The sequence below is a fragment of the Polypterus senegalus genome, chromosome 2 (genome assembly GCF_016835505.1).
Source record: "Polypterus senegalus isolate Bchr_013 chromosome 2, ASM1683550v1, whole genome shotgun sequence".
In the NCBI taxonomy this organism is placed as follows: Eukaryota; Metazoa; Chordata; class Cladistia; order Polypteriformes; family Polypteridae; genus Polypterus; species Polypterus senegalus.
The window spans coordinates 237249985-237273821 of record NC_053155.1 but is presented as its reverse complement, the minus strand read 5'-3'; the positions used below and the strand labels follow the sequence as shown (position 1 = coordinate 237273821).

The 23837-nt window shown below is 39.8% G+C and overlaps 1 protein-coding gene across 1 annotated transcript; it reads right to left on the bottom strand.

Moving 5' to 3' along the window:
• Positions 1-6144: 6144 nt before the first annotated feature.
• acod1 (aconitate decarboxylase 1) lies at positions 6145-11539 on the bottom strand. Its single transcript, XM_039745363.1, has 5 exons — positions 11362-11539; positions 10731-10892; positions 9848-9937; positions 9474-9679; positions 6145-7709 (listed from the first exon to the last, which is right to left on the bottom strand). Exons 1-5 carry the CDS (start codon positions 11371-11373, stop codon positions 6758-6760), a joined length of 1422 nt encoding a protein of 473 aa, XP_039601297.1. The 5' UTR covers positions 11374-11539; the 3' UTR covers positions 6145-6757.
• Between the last annotated feature and the right edge of the window lie 12298 nt (positions 11540-23837).

The following is a 23837-nucleotide window of genomic DNA, read 5'->3' as shown; positions in this document are numbered from 1 at the left end:
CTTTGCATCAATGCCATGACCACAGGTAACTTAATCTGGGCAATTAATAGTCTCGAAAAACTGTACAGCATTAAAGTAAATCACTAGAAACCTAAAAGTTAGAAGAAGAAATAAATTCTTCATTTAATTTGGAGGTTCACCTCCATGTTGAGAGACATGAACGCCTATTAGGAAGCATTGCGAGTGATTGGGTATACAGTATACCATGCTGTGGAGATGAACATTTCTGTAGATCATGTGCTCTTAAAGTTAGTCTTGGGTTTTTATGTCAACCAATTTTCTGGTGAAAGGCTCATTTTTAATTGTATTTTATGCGGATCTGTTCTTTTAATATGTACACAAAAAAACAGCAATTTAGTTTTGTGATTGTATTTTCTTTGTTTTAATTCTTTTGTCTTTCATTTTATTCTCTTTGTGCATTTTTATGATGAGCAGTGAACAGTAGAGAAGATACTGGTGAAGACAATTGTGAATGATAAAGGTATCCAGTGTCGGCCTGCTCCTGCTTAAATACCTAAAACCTTTAAATAAAATTAGAAGACAAACTCTGTACAAGCACGATAATTAAACATTTATACATCTCTGCATGTAAAAAAACAAATATTTGTTAAATTACTATGAAAAGCAAACTTGCTGAAATATTTACACATTAGTGCAGTAATATTATTATCACAGTCCCATTAAAAGCACAAATGGTTGAAACACATTTGCAAGCACAGGTGCTACACAGCTGAATTTGAGACCACAACATTTTGAGGTTCAGTTGGTTGCATTTATTTATTTAGTTTATTTATTTTATACAGTATGCACCGAGGTGTGTGCCACTGGTGGTCTGTAGCCAGACTCTTGATTTGTCTATGTGTCTTAAGACAGAACCTAGAGAAAGCATATTATGCACCTAATGTGTCAACTTAATTCTTGCCCCTGAATCTTTAGTATGAGTTGGAGGGCTCATCTACAGCATTGTGCTTGACTAGTTCTTGGTTCAGGATTAGTTATTTTTGCCTTGTGCCCAATACTTTGGCTTTTTTGACCTTGTAAATGCCAAATGGCACGTTTAAGAAATCGATGGATAATATTTTAAATTAAGCCGCATTGGTGGGTTTTCAGCAGTGAACTGCCCATTTAATGTCCCGACACAACATCTCAATCTCAACGTCAGCACTTTGACTGGGCCAATTCAAAGCCAAAGTTTTTTTGTTTTTCCCCCCCAAGCCATTTAAAGGTAGACTTGCTCTTGTGCTGCAGAGTGTTGCTTTTCTGTATAATTCAATTGCACTTGAGTGTCAGATCACAGACTGATGACTGGACATTCTGCTTCTGTACTTTCTGATATAGAGTTCAATTCAGTTATGGAAGTAAAGCATCCCCACACCATCACACTACCATTATCATGTTGGACTGTGGAATTGATGTTCTTACTGTGGAAAGATTTGTTATCTTTATGCCCGATGTATTGGACCCATGTCTTCTAAAAAGGTGTACTTTTGGCTTATCAGTCCACAGAACATTATTCCAAATGTTTTGAGGTTAGTCAAGGTGTTTTTGGGCAAATGTTGGATGAACCTTTGATGTTCCTCATATTTAGCTGTGGCTTCATCTTGCAACTTTCCAATGGACGTCCTTTTGGCCCATTGTGTTTCTCATGGTGGAATCATGAATGCTGACATTAACTGAGCTGAAGGAGGCCTGCAGTTCCTTAAATATTCATCTGGGTTCTTCTGTGACTTTCCAGACACGTTTTCTATGTGCTATTGGAGTAATTTTGTTAGGCAGACCACTCCATGGCACATTTGTCACTGTTCCAAGTTCTCTCCATTTGGAGATGATGGCTCTCGCAGTACTTCACTGGAGTCCCAAGAATTTAGAGATTACTTTGTAACCCTTCCCCAGCTGGTATACAGCTGACTTTCTCAGGTCTTCTAGAATTTATTTTGATTGTGGCATAGCATTCTGCTTGTTGAGACATTTTAGCCATATTTGTGTAGCTGGAAAGGTCCTATTTTAGTGATGTTTAGATTCAATAGGGCTGGCAGTAATCAAGCTTATGTGTGTTTAGTCTAATTTAACCCGTTATCATTTAAATTTGGTTCATTGGATGGTTGAGTGCCTAAACAGGTTGATATTACATGGGTAATATAGGCGTTGGTAAACTTTTTTCCTTCAGTGAATCAAATGATCATTTCAAAACTGTATTTTGTGTTTACTCAGATTATATTTTGTGTTATAATTTGTTTGGAGGCCAGAAATAATTAAGTGTTATGAATAACCATAAATAAAGGAAATCAGAAAGGGGCAAATACTTTTCCATAGCAATCAGTCATGTCAGTCACTCAGCTTTGCTAATTATTAATTTCCATGACTGTTTATTTGCATTACTTTGCACCACTACAAGGTCAAATTGTGTTTTGCATCCAGCAAAATTTGTGCCATTAAAATAAGCATAACGATCTTTAGTCCTGTCTGCAACTGATTAAATGCATGAATTCTGCATGTGTCTGCCTGCCATTTAGTATTTAATTAAAAATCTCCAGTGGAAACAATAAAAAAAATAAATCCCTGGCCTCATTTCTTGTCACGTTCAAGCATTTTTTTTGAGCCATCAGATGTCTTTTGGTCACAATCATAAATTTGCATCAGTGACAGAAATGAAATTTGAAGCTCCTTGGCACTTGGAGAACGCATGTCCTCAGTCTGTTCTGCAGTTCTCAAGAAACAGGAGGGACAACCACTAGGTAGTGGTGGGGGGCTTCTCGGTGTGAGAGAGAAGAAATCCAGTGGTGTGCACATTGTTTTGATGTGTCTCCATGTGGACAATTTGCAGCATGTCATTTTTTAGCAGACGCACTGCACTCCTACGCAGCGATGTGAACAAGAGGCTTAAACTGAATTGACTTGACAGGAGTGCAACAGACTGTGCAATTGCAGGGAAAAGTATAGGCAAACACACAAGTGTAAGGAAAGCTGTAAGAAGCAATTTTCCTTGTTTTCTACTCTTAAAAAAACCCCAAAAAACTCTAAAACCTGCACAAAGTTAGTGAAGTTTGCAAAATTGGCTGCAAAACAGATTTTTGTGTCAGTTTTGCAAAATGTATGTAATTCAATGTGTTTTATTTTTCATTATTCATGATCTAATAAAGTCCTATCAGTCACCATATATGAACTCAACTGAAAGGTTATGGACAATTCTGAAGTGGCACCAGAGAAATGTGTGTATATTGTCCTTATCATCAAATTTGCTCATGATGTACAGTAATATAGCAGACAAATATTTTTGGACTCTTCCAGTACCCTTCCAGATGTGTATTAAGTATAGGCCAAAGTATGTTAAAGTTGTACTATCAAAAAGAGAAACGAGTCCACCAAATCACCATTTTTTGCTTAATTTAAATAGAACCAATTGGTCTCTGCCTTTACCGCTGTCTGTATATTATTTGTTGTCCCTTTTGTGATGCCTTGTTAAGTTTTTCAGTAGCACTCATAGGCAAGATTATCCCCTCTCATACTGTAAATATTTCTTAAAATTCCAGTAAATTTGTAAACCAGGCTTTTGCTTATGGAGGAATGTTTTGGGCAAAATTAAATACACAAATAAGTAAAAGTACTGTGGTATGTAACAATAAACAAATGATAATGTGAAATGTGATTATTAATAATTACAAGTCACTGTTACATTTTTCCTTTATGTATTTAACTGTCTCTTTACTTATTTCTGTTATACCACACACACCATTAAATAAGCCCTGAAATGAAAACTGTCACTTTCGCTCATCATACCTGAGAGGGCGTGTCCTAGTGACTACTAGTTTTTGATTGGTGAATCATCTTCAGGCTGGACGAATGAGAATTGCTTGACCTGGGAATCCCGTGGTATGTGTCCATGCTCAAAGCTCTGACTGTGCACATCGAATACGAGTGCAAGAAAATGTTACCTAGAGTTAATGTGAATCTGCGACTTTGATTCCAGAAACTCCAAATTCATCACTAGAAGTTTGCATTTGAGATGTCTGCTGTGAATGCAACACTTGAAAAGCAGTACTTGCTAGAACCCGCCCTCTCAACTTTGACAAGCGTTGTGTGCATTGTCACTGAAATAAATAAATGAAGAACTAAGAACTAATTAAACAAATACAAAAAGAAATAAGTGGCCAAAAACATATTATGTGATGCATTTCATTTATATTCAAGTTTTATCTTGTTATTTACTTATTGTAGCAGTCTAGCATACTTTGTATTTTAATGTCATAAACAGTCCAATAGCTGCATGCTCTCATAATGCCTTAAGAACATTGCTGTGGGTCAAAACACCTGTGATGGTAACATGAGCTTCTCTGGAGACAAAGACTGAAAAAGCCTGATTCTTTAGACTAACAGTTCTTAAACTTTCTTTCTCACAATTAAGTTTTTCTTATTGCAACCCGTAATAGCCACAGAACAGTGATCAATCATAACGCCGTTCTCTGGAAACATAATTCTTCCTCCTTGGAGAATTGTCAGTAGTCGTTGTCTGGGGGTTCTCTTTCAGCCATGAAAGCAGTGACCCATCACAGGACTTTACACAAACTATTTGTGACCCTGTCTCATTCACTTCAATTGCAATGCAGTTGGATGTCAGAGCTGGGAGTGATGTTACACCCAAATTGACTGCGTTCCAGTAAAACATTCAGAAAATCAATATGGATGCATCCAGGGAATGTGCATTGTGCTTGCTCCATTGGAATAAATAGCAGTCGATAACAATACAATATGTGGTATTTTGCATATCCAAACACCATAGCAGCATGGAGGGTACTGTGTGTACAACTGATTTAATGAGACGCAAACAGACAGAAGTGCTAATAAATGGTATAATACTACAGCGTTCACTCACGTTTGCCGTGTACATCGTCATTTTGGATTGACGTCATGATCTGAAGTCGCACAAACTTGGACTTGACAGACCAGCCCTGAGTTTCTGAGTTGGAAATTTGACTTAAAGGGGTTTTCTAGTTGAAAATTCCATCTAGGAACTCAGAAATTACTTCCCACTTCCAAAGGAATGCACATAATTCGTTGCAAACTTTTAGATAAGGCATGAAGAATGTAGCCATTTTCTAGTAGTGCGGTGGTGGTGATCAATGGACATTTGCCTTTTTTTTGTGTCTTAGTGACCCAGAATTGCTGTCAACCGTCATCCTCATCCCCTTTTGGAGAATTGCTGACAAATGTTGTAGCAGAGCAATGGCGTTTTCTTTAACTACCCCTGGCGACCCATCACAGGACAGTCTGCAAACCACATGCTGACATTCTCCATTAAATGCTATTGTGAATCATGGACTCTGCACAACCCAAAACGGGTCGTAACCCATAGTTTAAGAACCTGTGGTGTAGATGATTTACATGGCTGCTCCAGGCCCCTAGATTCCTGTCCCTTCTTGTGGAGAGATTAAAAAAGATGTGGCATCGAGGGACTTGATTAGAATAGCGACCACCCTCTAGCTGGCTTTCTTCTACAGTACAGGCCAGAAGTTTGGACACACCTCCTCATTCAATGTGTTTTCTTTATTTTCATGACCATTTACAGCACTCCATCACTCTCCTTCTTGGTCAAATAGCCCTTACACAGCCTGGAGGTGTGTTTGGGGTCATTGTCCTGTTGAAAAATAAATGATCGTCCAACTAACCTGACTTCTGCACAACACAACTGCTGGTCCCAACCCCATTGATAAAGCAAGAAATTCCACTAAATAACCCTGATAAGGCACACCAGTGAAGTGAAAACCATTTCAGGTGACTACCTGTTGAAGCTCATCGAGAGAATGCCAAGAGTCTGCAAAGAAGTAATCAGAGCAAAGGGTGGCTATTTTGAAGAAACTAGAATATAAAACATGTTTTCAGTTATTTCACCTTTTTTTGTTAAGTACATAACTCCTCATGTGTTCATTCATAGTTTTGATGCCTTCAGTGAGAATCTACCAATGTAAATGGTCATGAAAATAAAGAAAACACATTGAATGAGGAGGTGTGTCCAAACTTTTGGCCTGTACTGTATATGGCTCCAAACTGGAGTCATGTCAAAGGCCACCTGTTGTTAAAAACACATACCTCTGCCCACCTTCCTTTTATAATTACCATTTAATACTGTGCACAGACATTATTACAGTAGTTAAACTTTATTTAGTTTAGAGGAAATCCATTTAAAAGTACAATTTAACAAAATCTATGCAAAAATGTCAAACCTTTACACACAACGTATGATCCATTAAGCAAAGAATCTTTACATTTCTCTAATTTAGCTAACCCTCGGATTTAAGATGATGCGATAAGCCCATATGATTCCAGTTCAAGCATTAGCAGGTAAAGTGACTTGTGCAGAATCTCATTGTGAGTTTGTGGCGAGGATGGAACCAGCAGCTTTGTAATTTACATTCTGATCGCTAAACCAGGGGGGCCACATCACCTCCTATGTGGATTCTTTGCAGTTTAGAACATACCAGCAGTAAAGAGGAGTCGTCAGTAGTCTTAGAGGTAGTTGCATCGTATTGCTTTTGCACCGGAGGTTGGATTTTTCTGGCATGTACATAGAGTAAGCAGCTCTGTCTAATCCTTTCTACCAGTTTATGTTGTGCAAATCAGAGTTTATGATCCTATGGTTTTAATGTCTGATACAAACTTCTTTGGATTCGGCAGATAGTTTATGAAAATGAAGCACTATTAGAAGAATAAATATACAGATGGAGCAACTCTGGCATCTACTGAGGAATTCCGCTGGTAAAATTTACCAGGAAGTCATGTTCATTGATTGCTTTTGGGACTCTTTCACTTGAAGCAGAGAAATCAGCTCCGAGCAGTCATTCACCTTCTCCAGGTTATCCACTGTTTCTATAATGGCCTCGACGGCTTCCATTGGCAAAATGGCAGATGCATTGGACTTGAACTTTTTCAGCAGGTCCTCCCGGCTCAGGGGTCTTCTCCAGTGTCCGTAAAATGTGTTGCAGCGTTCAAGAAAAGTTTCCTTCTCGAGCATCTCCAACTCTACTTCACAGTACATTGTGTCAAAGTTTGCCTGGTTTTCAGGTGGGTTTTCTATATGAGTTTTCTGCAGCAGATCTAGGAGATCATTCCGATGAATTTTACTTCCACTGAAAGAAGAAACTGAAACGTTGCCATCTAAGAAGGCCGTGCAGGCGTTAAACTGAAATGAGTGCCGAGCTTCATGGTCTGAGGCCGGAAATTGTCGGTTGATGTATCTTGAGTTTGGAACTCTAAGAGTTACTTTTTTAATTTTGTCTATTGGCAAGTAGTCATATTTGGCCAACACTTTTGCCCTCACGCCTGCAGCGGCATCTGCCACAAAGTGCATCCCTAGGTGAGCTGGAAAACGTTTGACCGCCACATTCTGGTCCTCCAGGACCCACTTATAGGAACTAAGATTTGGTAGGACACTTGGAGAATAATCGCTGTAGTAAGCACCAAACCCGTAATCCAGGTCTAATATCTGCTGATTACCTTCCAGTCCTAACACGGCTAAAAATGAGGCCTCCATGCCTCGTCTTGCTGCATTGCCAATGTGAAGCGGTTTAGTGGAAGTGGCTGCATTTGCCATAGGGGCACCTGCATAGGATGCAGCAATAGCCAGGGCTTCTCTGGATCTCGTTGAGTCAAGACCAAGGAGCTTTGCAGTAGCTGCGGCACTTCCCATGGTACCCACAACAGCAGGAGGATGAAATCTGGAACAGAAGAAGAGGTATAGTTTTAGTATTTGCCTGGAAGCATAGAAAAGACTGAGCCACTGCTAAGACACCTTTCCACACTACCCTGTTTTCATTCAAAAATGCAGACATTAGTCTCTATTTTCACCTTTCATCTACACTATCCTGGCATTTTCAACCCATGAAAAACAGAGGAAAATTCTGTCCAGAGCCGTTACTTCTGAAAACACAACCTCAGTGTCGCAGTGCGGATGGCCAAAAAAACACGCAGTTTTTTGAAAACCTAGACTCCACTCGTGCTCTGGTTTATTACACGGCCCTTCTCTGATTGGATCCTGCTCGTTACAATGTCTCCTCTCCCGATGGGTCAACCTTCACAGAAGAAGAACATATTCCAAAACGGCACAGAGACACAGAGGAGTTGCTCTGCATGGCTCTTAATGTGTTACTTGCATTCACAAAAGGCAAAAAATGTACCATTCACTAAAGCTTTACAATAAATCCTGTGGCCAGTGGCGTTACAATCCCTTCAAGGATCGCCAGTTTTGTGCAAGATGTCTATGCGCACACCCAGTGCTGGCGGACGACTACGCCATATGCGTCTTCACTCATTTTAGTGTGGATGTAGATACTTTTGTAGATGATGTGAAAAGTTGTCTGGACAGAAATCATTTTAATTTAGAAACGTCACTTGTAGACAAATGTTAACAATTACAACTTAAGCCGATGGGTAACCCCAACTGATAAGATCCAAGTGCTTACAACTGACAAACTAACAAAGCTCACAAAAAATTAAAGAAAGTTCTGATAAAAGCTGTTTTTCGTTTTACTTACCAGCTCAAACATCAGAATAGCCTATTAAGATATCCAGTATGTAACATACTGTAACATTACATCTTCATATCTGCTTAATTCATGTCAAAGTGATGGGAGACCACCTAGCTGAGATAGCCGGAACACAGCCCTGGTCAGGGAGCCAGTCCATTGCAGGGCCCACTCGTATTGGAGCCACCAGTCATGCTAACCTGCATGACAATTAGGGTGTGAAGGGTAAAGCCCATGGAGAAATCAGGGGAGTAACCCACAGACTCCAGGTTTGTGACGCAGCAGCGCTTACCATACTGGCCACATTGCCTACTGCCCACCTACGGTCCCATTATATGGTGTTAACCCCTCTTGCCATCTTCATTTACCATGTATGCTTTGACATCTGCCCAGAGTCATACGTGGATCCTTTTGGGGTCCTTGGAAAAGTAAACCAGCTGAAACTAGATAACGGAACCCAAGTGGCGTGGTAAGGATTTTGGGACCATTAAAATCATTTTTTGGATACATCAGAAGCAAGATTGAAGCCTCCGTAAGGTAGGACGACTGGTTTATTAATTATTATTCTTGTTGTGATTTCTGTTGTATTTCAACCCATGTTGGATGGTTTAGTTGGACATTAAAGAGTGGTCATTCCGATGGCTGTAACGATATTGTTAGTTGCTCTACTGCATTGACAAGGTACACATCAGGAGATTGACAGTGCCACCTTGCGAGTGTCAGCCGCTGCACCATTTGTTCAGCTTTAGCAAGGACCATCTCGGTCCGAACAAGTTAGTGACTGTGACAGACTGTGAGGAAGACCAAGAAAGCACAAGTTTCACCTGAAGTGTGACTAAGCTCTGCATGAAACCCAAGTCTCTAAAGCTATGAGGAACCAACACTAAGTACCATCCCAGCGTGCCCTACCTAAGAATCTATAAACCTAGTGCCACCCCAAATGACATGGACAAGTACCTTTTTGGAATGTTGCTTGCTTCTTTGGAGAACCTCATCAGTCGACCCTGAACTTCAATCCCTACATTAAATGCTAGCAAGAGGTCGAGCCCAGAAGGTCTGCTCTCCTTTGGGAAGGTTTCCACTAAAGCGAGCAGCGCAGGTAGAACAGCTCCAGAAGGGTGAGTCGCCGGGTGCCACGTGTCGTCAAAGTCCATGGAATGGATCTGAGGAGGAGGTAAGAAGACTTTCAGGTACAATTTCTCTCAAAAACGGAAGTAGATCAACTCATAAGAAGCTGGCTGGCTGGCTACCTTGTTGGCTTCATCCTTTTGAATGTTTATAATAAATATAACGGCATGCAAGTGAAATTGACAAAGAGATCGATAACTTACTGCGACTCCATTTGCAAATGCAGCGTACTGAGGGGAAAGATTCTGTGCCGTATTTCCCCAGACGGAGCTTGTATTGTGTGCGTTGTACAGCTAACAAGAGAAGAAAGGAAAAACAAAACAAATGTAACCTTATTTGACGACATATTGGCGCGTAGATGGCGGGTTACAAAATAATACACTCTTACGGCTTTATTAAAGGAAGAATACAAGTGAAAAGACAGCCACATCACAGTTGATTAGTGTCAAGAAATTGGAAACGCAGTCCTGACCAGCCAGCATATATGGCAGGAACAACTGGGCTCCAGTCATGCTGTGAAACGTGGCCTCTGGCGCACCAACACAGCGCTCGTGAGTTCTAGCATTTGATTTCAATGTACACTTTTAAATTTAAACCAGCAGAGAAGCTTCTGCACAGCACAGACTTTGCTCGGAAAGTCCTGCAGTCGCTGTAGTGTTCAGGACCACCTGAGTGGCTGTCATTTCTTTGCCAGGACATTAGGGGGTAGGGTCCATTCACTGAGGCGTTGAAGAAGCTGTAGGTGATTTTAAGAGGTAAGCTGATCACATTGAACTGACATTAATGATGGTGGGCTGAGACCACTGCCTTATTTCCGTACAGCTTGTACGTGAGGCCTGGAATGTTCTAACTTCAGCCATTGCTCTATCACTAATCAGTTGACTTCTAAGTTTTCTGCTCGCTCCCACACAGAGTGTCTGGCCTTATTTGTTACGGCTCCAAAAATAATAAATAAATCCATAGAAGCTCTTTTCTGAAGTGTGAGAAGACTTTGGACAGAAGTAGAAGTGTTCCCAGCCTCAGAATTAACCACCAGTTTGGAAATGTCGCTACTGTGACCCAAGGAGAAATCACACAAATGCTTACTTTGCTGTATTGCACAACTTTACTGAAGACACTGCTGGTGGTCCCCAGAAGCCCCACGCCCAGTGTGTCCAGTATCATCCGCTTGCTCCGGTGAAGAAGAGTATCGCTCAGATGTCCTTCCTTCAAGCCGTGGATGGCCAAGCCGAAGCTGTCAGTGACCGTCTACAAAGAAGAGAGAAGTTTTGCCGTCATACTTGGTGAAGTTTAAAGCAGAACAGTGCAAGAAGAGGGGAGCAGCAGAAAAGAGAGGTGTGCTGCTTCTCTTATGCTACATCTATTTTGTAGTTTTAACTTGACCATTTTTACAATCACAAAGCAAAACTATCCATCCATCCATCCATCCATTTTCTAACCCGCTGAATCCGAATACAGGGTCACGGGGGTCTGCTACTTTATACAAAATATTTGATATAAGATAATGGCTTGCTTACATACTACTCTTAATATCAAATGTAATTATATCAGTGGTCTTCTAGATCCCAGTATGACTTTAAATGGAAATTCAATCCTCCTCAGCGTGTTCATCAACAGTCCACCCCCAATTTTGCTTTTCATTTGGTTACAAAAATCTGAAAATGTCTGCATTCATTTCTCTTTGTTCAGTTGCCTAAACCCAAGGACGGCGTGTTACCTTTCTGAGCATCTCCTGTCAAGCTGTCAGTATGTCCTTAGCTCCTCTTGACGTCTGCCAAAGTTGCCGGTGCCAGTGGCTTCGCAGGCTGCTGCTCCTTATTTATAAGCCCTGCTGAGAGATTTGCAAACTGTGGGGTTTCCCAACAAATATGACTCACCTCAGCCTTGCCTGGCCTCAGGGCTGGCATTTTGCAATCAAACACGAGTTTACCTAACTAAGCAAGAGCTTGGAAAGCAGAAGTCTGGGCCACTCTCACTCATATAGATGATGATACAGTTCAACTTTTAAATGTACCAATCAGTGCTTGAGTGCAGCTTTAGTAAACAAGCAGAGCAGGCAAATTCATTCTGTGGAGTTTCCAAAAAGTGGGGTGACAAGCAACACACACACACACACACACACACACACAGTGCAGCCGCTGAGTGTTTGAAGTGTAGATGTGCACCGCGGACCCTCAGCGGCATTTCCAGTACAGCAAAGGGCCAACAGCACAAGACCCGTTTCCATCTAGGGCTTGCTTTAGGAATGCACAGAAACAATCACGTCAAATATTTATTTGGGCTTACATTTAATTTTCTATTTTATATTAAAAAAAAACAGCTGTAATAATCATGAAAAGTTATGTGTGATACTCACTAATTAATTTTTTCTTTTCTTTTTTGATTACTGTAAACAAGCAATAATAATAATAAATAATTATGTGCTGGACATTATTTAATTGCAGACTTTATGAATGTGTCTGTTTCACAGCAGTAAAGGCTCCAGACTTCAAACCCTGAGGCTGTCGGTTCAAATCCCACGATTGACACTTGGTGACCACGAGCAGATCACTTCACCCACCGGCACTCCAGCTGGAAAAGCAAAAGTAATGGAAGCAGTTGTGAGTGACCCTGAAGGCAAGGCATCTGTAAATATGACATAGAAACACTCAAAATAAATAGTAACGTGTGAACATTTATTAAGGTTTTGAATTCTGTTTTAGTTTTTTATTAGAGTGAACAGTATAGAAACAATAATCATAAATTAGACATAAGTATTTTAGAAAATTTCTTTTGATTGATTCCAACTAGAATAGAAAAGAAGGAACATTTTGCAGATTTTGAATTGCAGAAGTTAAAAGCAACTTATTGAACATGAATTAGAAATAAATGCTAAAATAAGTTCCTTGCTAATATTCATAAATCCTATCTATCAATCATGTATTTCCTTGTATTATCTATCTATGATATAGTGCCTTTTTATCTATCTATCTATCTATCTATCTATCTATCTATCTATCTATCTATCTATCTATCTGTATAGTGCCTATCTATCTATCTATCTATCATATATTTCCTTGTATTATCTATCTATGATATAGTGCCTTTTTACCTATCTATTTATCTATCTATCTATCTATCTATCTATCTATCTATCTATCTATCTATCTATCATATATTTCCTTGTATTATCTATCTATGATATAGTGCCTTTTTATCTATCTATCTATCTGTCATATATTTCCTTGTATTATCTATCTATCTATCTATCTATCTATCTATCTATCTATCTATCTATCTATCTCTATCTATCTATCTATCTATCTATCTATCTATCTATCTATCTATCTATCTATCTATCTATCTATCTATCTATCATATATTTCCTTATATTATCTATCTATGATATAGTGCCTTTTTATCTATCTAAAGTTAATACATACAGTGTGTTTAATAGCAGCTTCGGTATTGAATTATTTCAATATATGATGATATAAATCTGTGAAATCTGAAAGAAATATTTTATTTTGTATATATCTGTGTAGCCAGATCCATTCTTCTTACTGGTTGTGTTTATCTGTATGTAGTACAGAGTGTCGTACGTCTCTCACTGCTCACAGCAACACGGTGCTGAGGTGTGCGGGGGGGCCATTACTGTCTAAAATGTCCCTTTGTTTGCTCCATCGAGTGCCGCTCTTTAAAGAGTCAGCTTTCCAGGAAGAGTGTCCAAATGTTAACTAGTACTGTATTTTTATAGTTACAGCAATTAAACATTTCTAGAATAAACTCACACTATATACATATACTAACCGACGCAAGTGAAAAACTAAACATTATAAAGCAACGATTAGGGAAATTGCTGAAAGAAAAGAAACAACACCCTGAAGTTAAGGCCATTAAAACACTCCGAGTGTGGGAAATTCCTGGAGAGACACCAAAGTAACTGCTGGCGGCAGATGTGCCTCGGTGAATGTGTGTGTGTGTGTGTGTGTGTGTGTACGAACCACCAGGTGAAAGCCGTGTTTGATGAGCACACACTGGGGATTCCTCCTCAGCTCTGCTGACAGATCAAAACAAAACAAGTTAAAGGTTGATGTGTTGTCGTCGTTTTACTTTTCATTTCAGGACCACCTATGTAATTTATGTAAACCTGAGTTACAACTTGTATCACACGGATTGGGAATGGTGTAATCTATTCCACATAAAGCTCCACATTTCAATGAAAATTGAAAGAAGATTTTTATCAAGTGGCCTTTGCAGGGCCCTGTCATCATCATAAAGACTCCACAGTATTCGACTGGAATGCAAAGCGGAAATACAGTAATTGTGATATTTCATCTAAATAGAAGACGCACCCAATCTGGTGTACCATTATTAATCCTACTTAAACCAGTTTGGGGTCTTGGGAAGGTTCTGTTAGCCCTCTTGGAGGGCACACTGTCTCTCGCACACCAACAGCAAAGCACTTTAAAGCTGACGTGTAGAAGGAAGGCCACACAGTCATGGAGAGAGATACTGTAGCTCAAACCCCACACAGGTCACAACCAGGTCAGGATTTAGAAGCAGAAACTGTGACACTCATTTTAATACAAAAAAGAAAGCTTTTCACTTAGAAGTTTTTATTCCAAACCCTCGCTTTGAAAGTCTGGGATGGTAAGAAAACTACTTATTGTGGTGTGAGCACACAAAGAGCAGACGTTTAAGTGCGGCCACTTAATGATTATGCTGTAGTCTGGAATACCTTCTAGATATCACAAAGTCACATTTACCCAAGTACTGCCAACTTCAAGACTTGGGTTTCCTTCTATGGGACAACATGTCGTCACAGTGGCAAGCACGGCTGTCCAAACTGCAGGGTTTAATATTTGGTCAGGAATTCCAACGTTCTCCCAATGTGCACCTGCATACTTTCTAGGTGCCTTCTTCCAGAATCCAAAGCCTTATACGTTAGGTGACAGTTGAACGTGCCCAGTGTTAGGTCTTGTCCCCCAGAACTGCTGGTGGAAGATATGATTCAGTAGACTTAAGGATCAATGGATTTACTTTTATGGCTATTTTCAATGAATTGCTTATTATGAAATATATCTTTTACTTGTTTGGATGTGTGCTTTCTTAAAAGTATTGCAGAAGCGTGAACTTCATTTGCAAGAAGTGATCCTTTAATGTAATGCAGTACATTATGCCTGTAAATTCTCTAATTGTGCAACTTCTCAGAACTGAGAGTCTAATGTGAGGTTTTCTCAGTCAGCTTCTAACAAACACTCGGCTGGAAAGATCGGCCAAATATTTGTGACCTCACAGGACATAATGTTTATGGCACAATCAACTGGAACAGAAGGATCTTAGGGAACTTCAAAACTCGTCTGGATGTCATTTTCGAACAGGAACAGGATTGACAAGTTTCTTTTTGGCTGAATGAAACTTGGTCTAATGGCGAAATGTCACTTTGACTCATGCCAGGCTCTCAGATATTTAAACAGTGTGACCAACAGGGGCGCCACTGAGCCCCAAATCTGTCACTTCAGTTTGACTCTGGTCTTTGTGATGGGCATTTGAGCCACACATTTTATGTAGTCTGCTAACACGTGGAATTAACATTCTGTTATCACTGTTATTTTTGTATATGACTCACTGTTATAAAAATATTCCATAGACAAACACATGATAACTGACTCTTTAATGAAATAGCTGATTACATTTTATAATGTTCCAGCCTACAAATCAGTTAACGTTACACCTTTCAGATGTTTTTTATGTATGACGTCTTTCCTATTTTAAGCATTTTCATTTTCAGATTAGGCCCTTATTTTAACAAATACTGTATTCATTACTTTACCCAACATGCCTGATCTGTCTGTTGTGCACGACAAGCTGCACAAAAGTCAGTGAACCATGCTTTACGGGACAATGTGGTCCCCTACCCTGATGTTGCCCAGCAAGTGTGTCTAAATAACACACACCTAACATTCTCACATAGAATATAAAAGATGAATTAATATCAATGAAAAGAGAGAAATATGCCAAAAATTAGTAAAGTGTCATTTGTTCTTGGTGGGCCACTGCAAGTAGACACCAAGAATTCCTGAGTGTTCATATACTTTACATTAACAGTTTATATATGTTGTGAATAGTAGGAGGTGCTGCCAAGCAACCAAACCCCAGACATGCAAGTCCCAACACCTCTCTGGTTCAATAAAAGATTTTTTTATTGTGGTAAACCCATCCAGTAAGTGTTTCCCATGCCATACAGCTCTTAAGTGGACAATTAACACAGCCAATACACAGAATTAATACTTGCTCTTTGGTCTCTCGTTTCTCGCAGCGAGTGCTGCCTTCCTTCTTCCCAGTTTAGACTCCCCTGGATGTGGCAGGGCAGTTCCATTTATCTCAGACCCAGAAGTGCTAACAGTGCCAGGGCATAACCCGATAGAAGCACTCCCGGGTCAGGCAGAAGTGTCAAGAAGGCAAAGATGGTTCCTCCCTGCAATTCCCCTTGGTGGTAGGCATAGTGTACCACCAAACTGTAGTATGGAACTACATTTCTCATCATGCATGTTAGTTGAAAAGTAATTACAATGAAACAAGGATGCTGCCTTCCAGTGTATCAGGGTAGTATTGTCTCTGGGAAGGCCAACTCCTCCAATCCCTGCCTCCCTTCCTGGCAATGGATCAGTATTTAACCTGGCCGGGATGCCAGACGATTCCTGACGACACTTAGAATGTGTAACTCAATCTCAAAATCATGGAAACGTCCAATCTCCAGGTCAAAATTTCAAAGATCAGTGGTTACTGAGCTGTGTGCCCATCCCCAACCTGTGCAGGGCTTCGTGCTAAAATACATTACAGATAGTTAACATTTAATGATTCAATGATTAATGCTGACACAAAAGCCAAAATACCAAAAGTGTCATAAAGCACCCTACGAATTGCCTTACATAGTTCACCACCATTTCCATGGCAGCTAATAGAGTATGGCTTAATTAGGCAACTTGACCACAAGCAGTCCATTTCACACTGATGAGATAACATGAAGTTCTCTATTAGGTGAAATCTCTTAATGTGTTATCTATGAATCCATTTATCAACTTTCCTAATTTAATTTTAGTTAGAGGTGATCTGGGGCCTCATGTATAAGTGTCGCGTACGCCACTATCTGCACTATATGTACATGTATATTGTACTTATGCTTTAATATTGTATATTTTTCATTGTTTTTTATCATTTTATTTTTATTATTATCATTTTATAGGAAAATATACAATAACAATAAAGGAATTCAATTCAACTCAATAGAAGAAAGCACATATTTACATATGATGATGATTGGCTTCTAAGTCGATTAAGATTTCCAAGCATTATCTTCTGGGATCTCTTGATATCATTTTTAAGATGGAAAACAGTGTAATATGTATATCACATTATACAGATACATTTTAACTTAATTTAAATAACGTATACTGTTAATAATTAAACATTTGAGGACACGATGGACAGCTGTAGCGATGAGCTCACGCCCAATCCATGGATTGATCCTTCCTCACGCTGTATGCTTGCTGGGATAGGCGAGACCCTGGATGGATAGATGGATGGAGTAATTAAACATGTACTACGAAGATATTTCAATGTTCCTTAAAAGTTTTGAAGAGTTGGCGTTCTAAGCATACAGATGGCTTAACGTCTATTACAGAGCTGATTGTGTGGTGATTGGTTACTTGGAGAAAGAAAAAGGAGAGGATTTGTGGGTTAGTACGTTTGAAAGAGACAGTACTGCTGCAATAAATTATTCCACTGCTGGTAGCACATAGGGAAGCAAGCATCTTGCGGGAGGCAAGAAAAATTACTGGGCGGGGCGCCAGTTTGTTGCTGTCATTGCACCAACGTGCCTCAATGTTTAATACATGCTTTAATTTCTGTCATCATGAAAATATCAAGTATACATCTTAGTATTTAAATTGTTCAGAGAGCTGTAATATCAAGAATGTAATGTATTCTGTGTCCTGTAGGCTTAAGACAAAGCCCGTTTAAGAAGCACGTAGTGATTCACACACATAGAGCACTCAGAAGAACACATACAATACAAATCATTTAACATGACTTTAGTTACAATGGTATTTGGGAAACTAGTAAATTAAATGATTTTAAGATGAAGTTGACACTCTACTTTAATGATAAAATAAACTACGTGATCTACGGTGGGCTGGTGCCCTGCCCGGGGTTTGTTTCCTGCCTAGCGCCCTGTGTTGGTTGGGATTGGCTCCAGCAGACCCCCGTGACCCTGTGTTTGGATTCAGCAGTTTGAAAAATGAATGGATGGATGGATAAACTATGTGATTAAACTGGAAATTTAAACTGTGTGCCTTTATTTATTTTCTCTGTACCCTAATAAGCTTTCATATGACACTCAGACGGTGGGCTATGGCTCACCTTTTCATGGCGATTTTGATATCTGACAACTTCTTTTTTATTTCGGGCACTGTGCGACTTTATGAACTTGAACTTTTCAGTTTCTCTACCACTCTCTGTCACTTGCTCAACTTCCTTTTGTTGTTTATACCACTGTTTAAACCAACAAATAGTACATTTTTCTTGCCTCCATTTGGTATTTGCTGACATTCTTCTATTTTCCCTCTGCTTTTGCCATTGCCTTTTCACAGAATGCTGAATTTAAGGAGTTATTTATAATGATTTGCATTTTCAAAGGGGCGTAATTCTAGGAATAGTTGGGGTGGGGCGGCAGGCATGGGATGTGTGTTACATTTCACGCTGGCCGGGATTTATGTAGCAGAAGAACATGGAAATCTGCATACGTACAGATTTATGCATTTGGATTTTTTTGTGCATACGAACATTTCTGTTTTTGTCCATACACCATGTTTTATTGTGAATTATACTCACTCCATTCTACATGATGCCCCTGGAGCCTATAGGTGCAGGGCAGGAGCAAAACTTGGAAAGGGTCCATTGTAGGCCGCTCTCCTATACACATCCATACTCACTCATGAGGGGTCAATTTTTAATGTCCAGTTAGCCTAACGTGTATGTCTTTGGGATGTGGCAGAATCTTGGGGGTAGCCAGAGAAAACCTGAAGCAGACATAGGATGGCAAACTCTTCTCAAATGTATATGCATGCTTTTAAAGGGTACTTGTATATGTCTCCACTTGTACTATTAAAACAATAAAGTTGTGTTCTTTTATCTACAGCAGCATACAAATCAGAAGTGTTTGGCAAGTGATTTCAAGTCCTGGACTGCTCAGCGTCAGAGTTTTCATGTTTTCCCTGTAAAATGCTGACATAATGTACAGACGTCCTAAAGAACCTCCATGTTGTCATCCTTTTCCTTAGGTGAGTGGTGAGCGTATCCCACGCTGACATTGCTAGATATCAGTCATGAGCTGTTTCAGTCTACTTTTTAGTTTGTTCTGCTGATGTTCTGACTGTTTGAACAAACTCACTACCAGCACCAAAAAACTCCAAATATAAACTCAATTATTTGCCTTTGGCCTAAAGAAGTCTGGTGTCCAGTGGTCCCACTGTATTAATAATTTGCTTTTTGATGAAGATATTTGTTTTGGAGAACAAAGATGAGTACAGAAATCTAATATGAATGTAGCACTTCAGATCAGGGCTATTGTTCATACCTGTCGCATTCCTCAGAATGTTTCTGTCCTTCTCCATTTAAACACTGAAGTTACCAACTAGCACTACTGCCAACGAGTGGCACCCTTTTTAGCAAAGTAATGAGCTTCTCACAGAAGGTGGAATATCAGAGCAATTTTTAAAAGAATAAACACAAACAAAAAATGAAATACAGTCAATTCTCATTATCTGCAGGAGTTACATTCCTGAAAGACCCAGTGGGTTTGGAAAACAAAGATATTGAAGCATTGATTCCCTGGGAAAAATGAGATTCCAGTGGAATGCCTGCTAGCAGTGTGGGACCAGTGTGGGTAGATGGGGTTCAACGTGCCATCCCTCTGCTCTCACCCCCTGAGGCTTGGTAATGATGCTTCCTCTTTTTCGCCTGCAGACACCTTGCTACTACTTTTACTTCCTCTGTAGTCAAGTTTGATCAGCTTTTAGGAGCCTTGCCAGAGGCTACAAGCCGCCACAGCAGTGGTCCAATCCGAGAACCTCACTAAACCATCCAGCTGGTGGTAACAAGGGGCTGTGTGTATAAAGGGCAGAGACTTAATCATCATGAGCTTGTGACCCACACTTACTGGGAATTCTTTTTTCATGACGAACAATTACAAGCACCGGCCCCCATGACAAATGAAGTTCAATGGCTTTCCCGCGCCTCTTGGTACTTGCGCACGTGCAGCCTCAGGCATTTAAGGGTACCACAGGCCTGTTACTGCTCAGTATTACATTTCACTAATGTGCAATAGGCCTCTCTGAATTTCGCTTTCTGCTGCATGTGACTACACATACAAATCCCCAAACCCCATCCTGTGGCTAGCAGTGAGGACCTTATTTTTCTAATATACTTTTATAAAAGCAAATAAGAGAACTGCCAGAACAGAATATGTGAATAGCGAAGATTTACTGTATGTTCTTCCTACAATCCAAAAGAATATTAAGGTATTTCTGGTATTCTAAAGCACAAACCTCAGTTGTTTCACTTCCTTGCAACTTCCTATGAGACATCAACTTCAACAAATAGTCTGATTCCAGATCTTATGATTTGCAGAAAGGTGAGCCTGGTTATACAGTACTGTATATCTAACTAATACAAGGGTAAATCAAAAAGTAAAGGCAAATGGAAAATTACGCTGTTACCACAACAAACAGAAGCTCATCCAATGCAATACGTTTATGATGGCTTATGGGTAGTTTTCACTCTGCCACTAGTCCAATTGAAGGACAAATGAACATGGACTCTCCGCTCTACTCCAATTGCACCATTGTTGATCAATGCACCATAGTCAGATTTCTTTGGGCAGATAGAGTAAAACTTTGAGCCTTCAAATTATCCATAAGCTGTCATGAATGTGTTGCATTGCATTAGCTTCTGTCCGTTGTGCTTACTGCACAAATGTAAACTGTACAGTATTCTGACTAGTAATGCAATATTCCTCATCCCAAAAGCCAGTTATTACTGCCAGGGTCTATTCTGTCTATTATTGCACCTATGCTCCATCATTTATGTTCAATTTCAGGGCAGCTCCAAACTAATTCTTTATTCTATACGCTGAGCAAGAGTGGGAAGGAAGAGTCAGCCAACCAATACCTCTCTATGGCTGTGTTTCATGATTGGTTCCTGGTACTCCTGTTCTTTAATTGTGTGCTTTGGATTATGGCAGTCTACCATGAGAATCAATTTTTAAAGAATCACTTATTTGGCCTATCAGTTTTCCCAATTTACCTTGCCAGGAATACAAGGTTCTCAACAATGCAGCTGTAAAGATGCCTCTCCATGAACTCGGTGTCACAATCCTGGACAAGTCATCTAGCCCTATGGCTGCTTCAGATGATCTTTTAACGTTTCTGGAGCTAGTTGGACATTATTTTGTATTTTATCACATTTATTTAGACTTTGGGCAGACATACACTCGACCAATTAATGGATATAATCAATCCTGTTGTTACGTGTCAGCCAGGGTGTGTTTATTTTTCTTTTTTGTGTCATCTTTGTTTTTTCTAAAATATTATCTTTAATGTGTTTATTGTAATTAAGTACATTTTGTTAACTATGTTCTGTATATTTATTGATTAGTGTATGAGGTGTTCTCTTATTTTCCTTGTGTTTTGTGGGTGAAACCCCAACAGGTGGGGCCACCCTGATGTTACTGCTGAACAACAGTGCATATTCCAGGCTCGGTCCTTAAGTGGTTCCTTATGGTTTATGGTCAAAGAGGACATATTTCTGAGTATTATCTTTGTCTGGTTTGTATTTGTTTTGCTTCTGTTTTTGGATTACAATTTCTGGATTACCGATTTGGATTTGTTACTTATGGGTTTCTTGTTTAGCAAACCCTTTCAGCCTAGTTTTTCCAATTTTTGCTGTTCTTTTGATAAATTCCTTCATTTATAACAATTTTATGTTGAACTTGTTTCTCAAACCAGAAGTTTAAGGGTTTCCTTTCCTTTGAGGGGCATTTTTGTATGTTTTTTGGTACATGTAAAATATTATAAAGCCAGTTTCATATTTGGGGCGGCACGGTGGCGCAGTGGTAGCGCTGCTGCCTCGCAGTTAGGAGACCCGGGTTCGCTTCCCGGTCCTCCCTGCGTGGAGTTTGCATGTTCTCCCGTGTCTGCGTGGGTTTCCTCCGGGCGCTCCGGTTTCCTCCCACAATCCAAAGACATGCAGGTTAGGTGATTCTAAATTGGCCCTAGTGGGTGTGTGTGTCCTGCGGTGGGTTGGCACCCTGCCCAGGATTGGTTCCTGCCTTGTGCCCTTTGTTGGCTGGGATTGGCTCCAGCAGACCCCCGTGACCCTGTGTTTGGATTCAGCGGGTTAGAAAATGGATGGATGGACAGTTTCCTATTTTGCATGGGGTCTGGCTACCTGAGGTGAGGCAATTGAAGTTCTTGACCTGCTTTGTGGGTCTTTTGGGAGGTTTATTATTTTTTTCTGATATTTTGTTGCACCTTTAAATAACATTAATGAATTATGAAAAAATGAAAGTTAAAAGTTGAGAAAATGTGGATGAGAAGAATCGATTAATGTTAATCAATCAATTAATTATGGGTTTTGCTTTTGGCATTGCCAGTAATTGATCTTACAATTTGCTAAGGCTTCTACATTCATTTTAACAAACATAATAGTACAATTTATTGATACACACAATGGTTAAAGAAATAGGCTAACTTCTTATACATTGACAATAAAGAAGGGACACAAGACAGATGAGATAGGCCAACATATAACACGGATGAGGTTTGCTATTCTTAGTTCATTTAGTCATTTTCTGAAGTTTCTTGATTTTGCAAGTCTTTGTTTACTTTATCTCTTATGTTATTTCAGTGTGATGTTACAGTCATTGCACCATGATGCACAGTTGTGGATGAAAGAGGGCGGAGATTAAAGGCACTGGTTTCCAGTTTACTCAAAAGCTTGTAAAAACCAGAAGTTTACCTGGCATGGTCATGAGCTTGTTACACTGCTTAGAGCTGGTCTGTCTCCTCTCCACTGAGGATGGCAATGTGATGCTCCTCGTTTTAGGGGTGGTATGGCCTCTGGTGATTGGTCAAAGTCCTTTCAGTTAGAGAGTTAGAGAGCTGGCTTATGGCTGCATTGTATTATGCATCAGAGTTAGAAGGGCTTAAAGCTTGCAAGCTTAAAATGAATTTTCTGTTTTAGGTGCCTTTCCTTCTCAAGCAGTCTCTGCAAATATATCGTCTCATCTTTAACAAACTCTGTTATCAGATGAAGCACAGAGAACAGGCTGTTCAAATGTCCGCTTTGTACAAAGCCGCCTCTGAGTATCTCATGGGATCCTGGATTGAATTGGCTCACGAGTTGGGGAAAGTGAGATGGTGAACCTACAATGAATCATGGAGCCTTCCTATGAAACTGCTCGTGTTTCTCTTACACTCTGATAAAAACATGCACTACACAATTGGCACATTGATAAAGTACATTATTGGACTAATGTGCCAAACTGCCGCTAGTACTGATAACAATTTGAGAAACAACACATGAGAGCACATGCATCACTGCCTTTGAGATGATGACTATATCTGCAACTTCCCAGCATTACCTTTATAGCACAGAGTATACAAATCTACTGAATGACATTACTAAACATCACAGGACCTATGGCTATGTATCCCACAAATTTTCATTTTTGCCCAATAGTACCCAGATAGGGTTCCACAGAGGCACACTAGTTAGTTTGGCTGCCTCATAAATCCATGTGCAGTTCTGGTCTATGTGGAGTTTGCTTGTTCTGTCTGTGTCTTCATTGTTTTTTCTCTCATGTTCACAAACGCATGCAGGTTAAGTTGGCTCTGTTCTGGTGGAGGTGTGTGTGTGTCCTGGTCAGGGCTCCTTCATGCCTTGCACCACATACTACCAGTACTGACTCTGGCTTCTGCCACCCTAAACTGGATAAAGCAGATTTTATGACCAAAATGTTTCAAGTTGATGGCAGTTTCTTCTGCTGTAATTTTCAAATGTCCATGACAGTTATTCTTCAAGTTTTTTTTTTCTCTCAACCCAATATTGCCTATTGCATGTCTTCCCAACCCATAACTGCTATGGAACAGC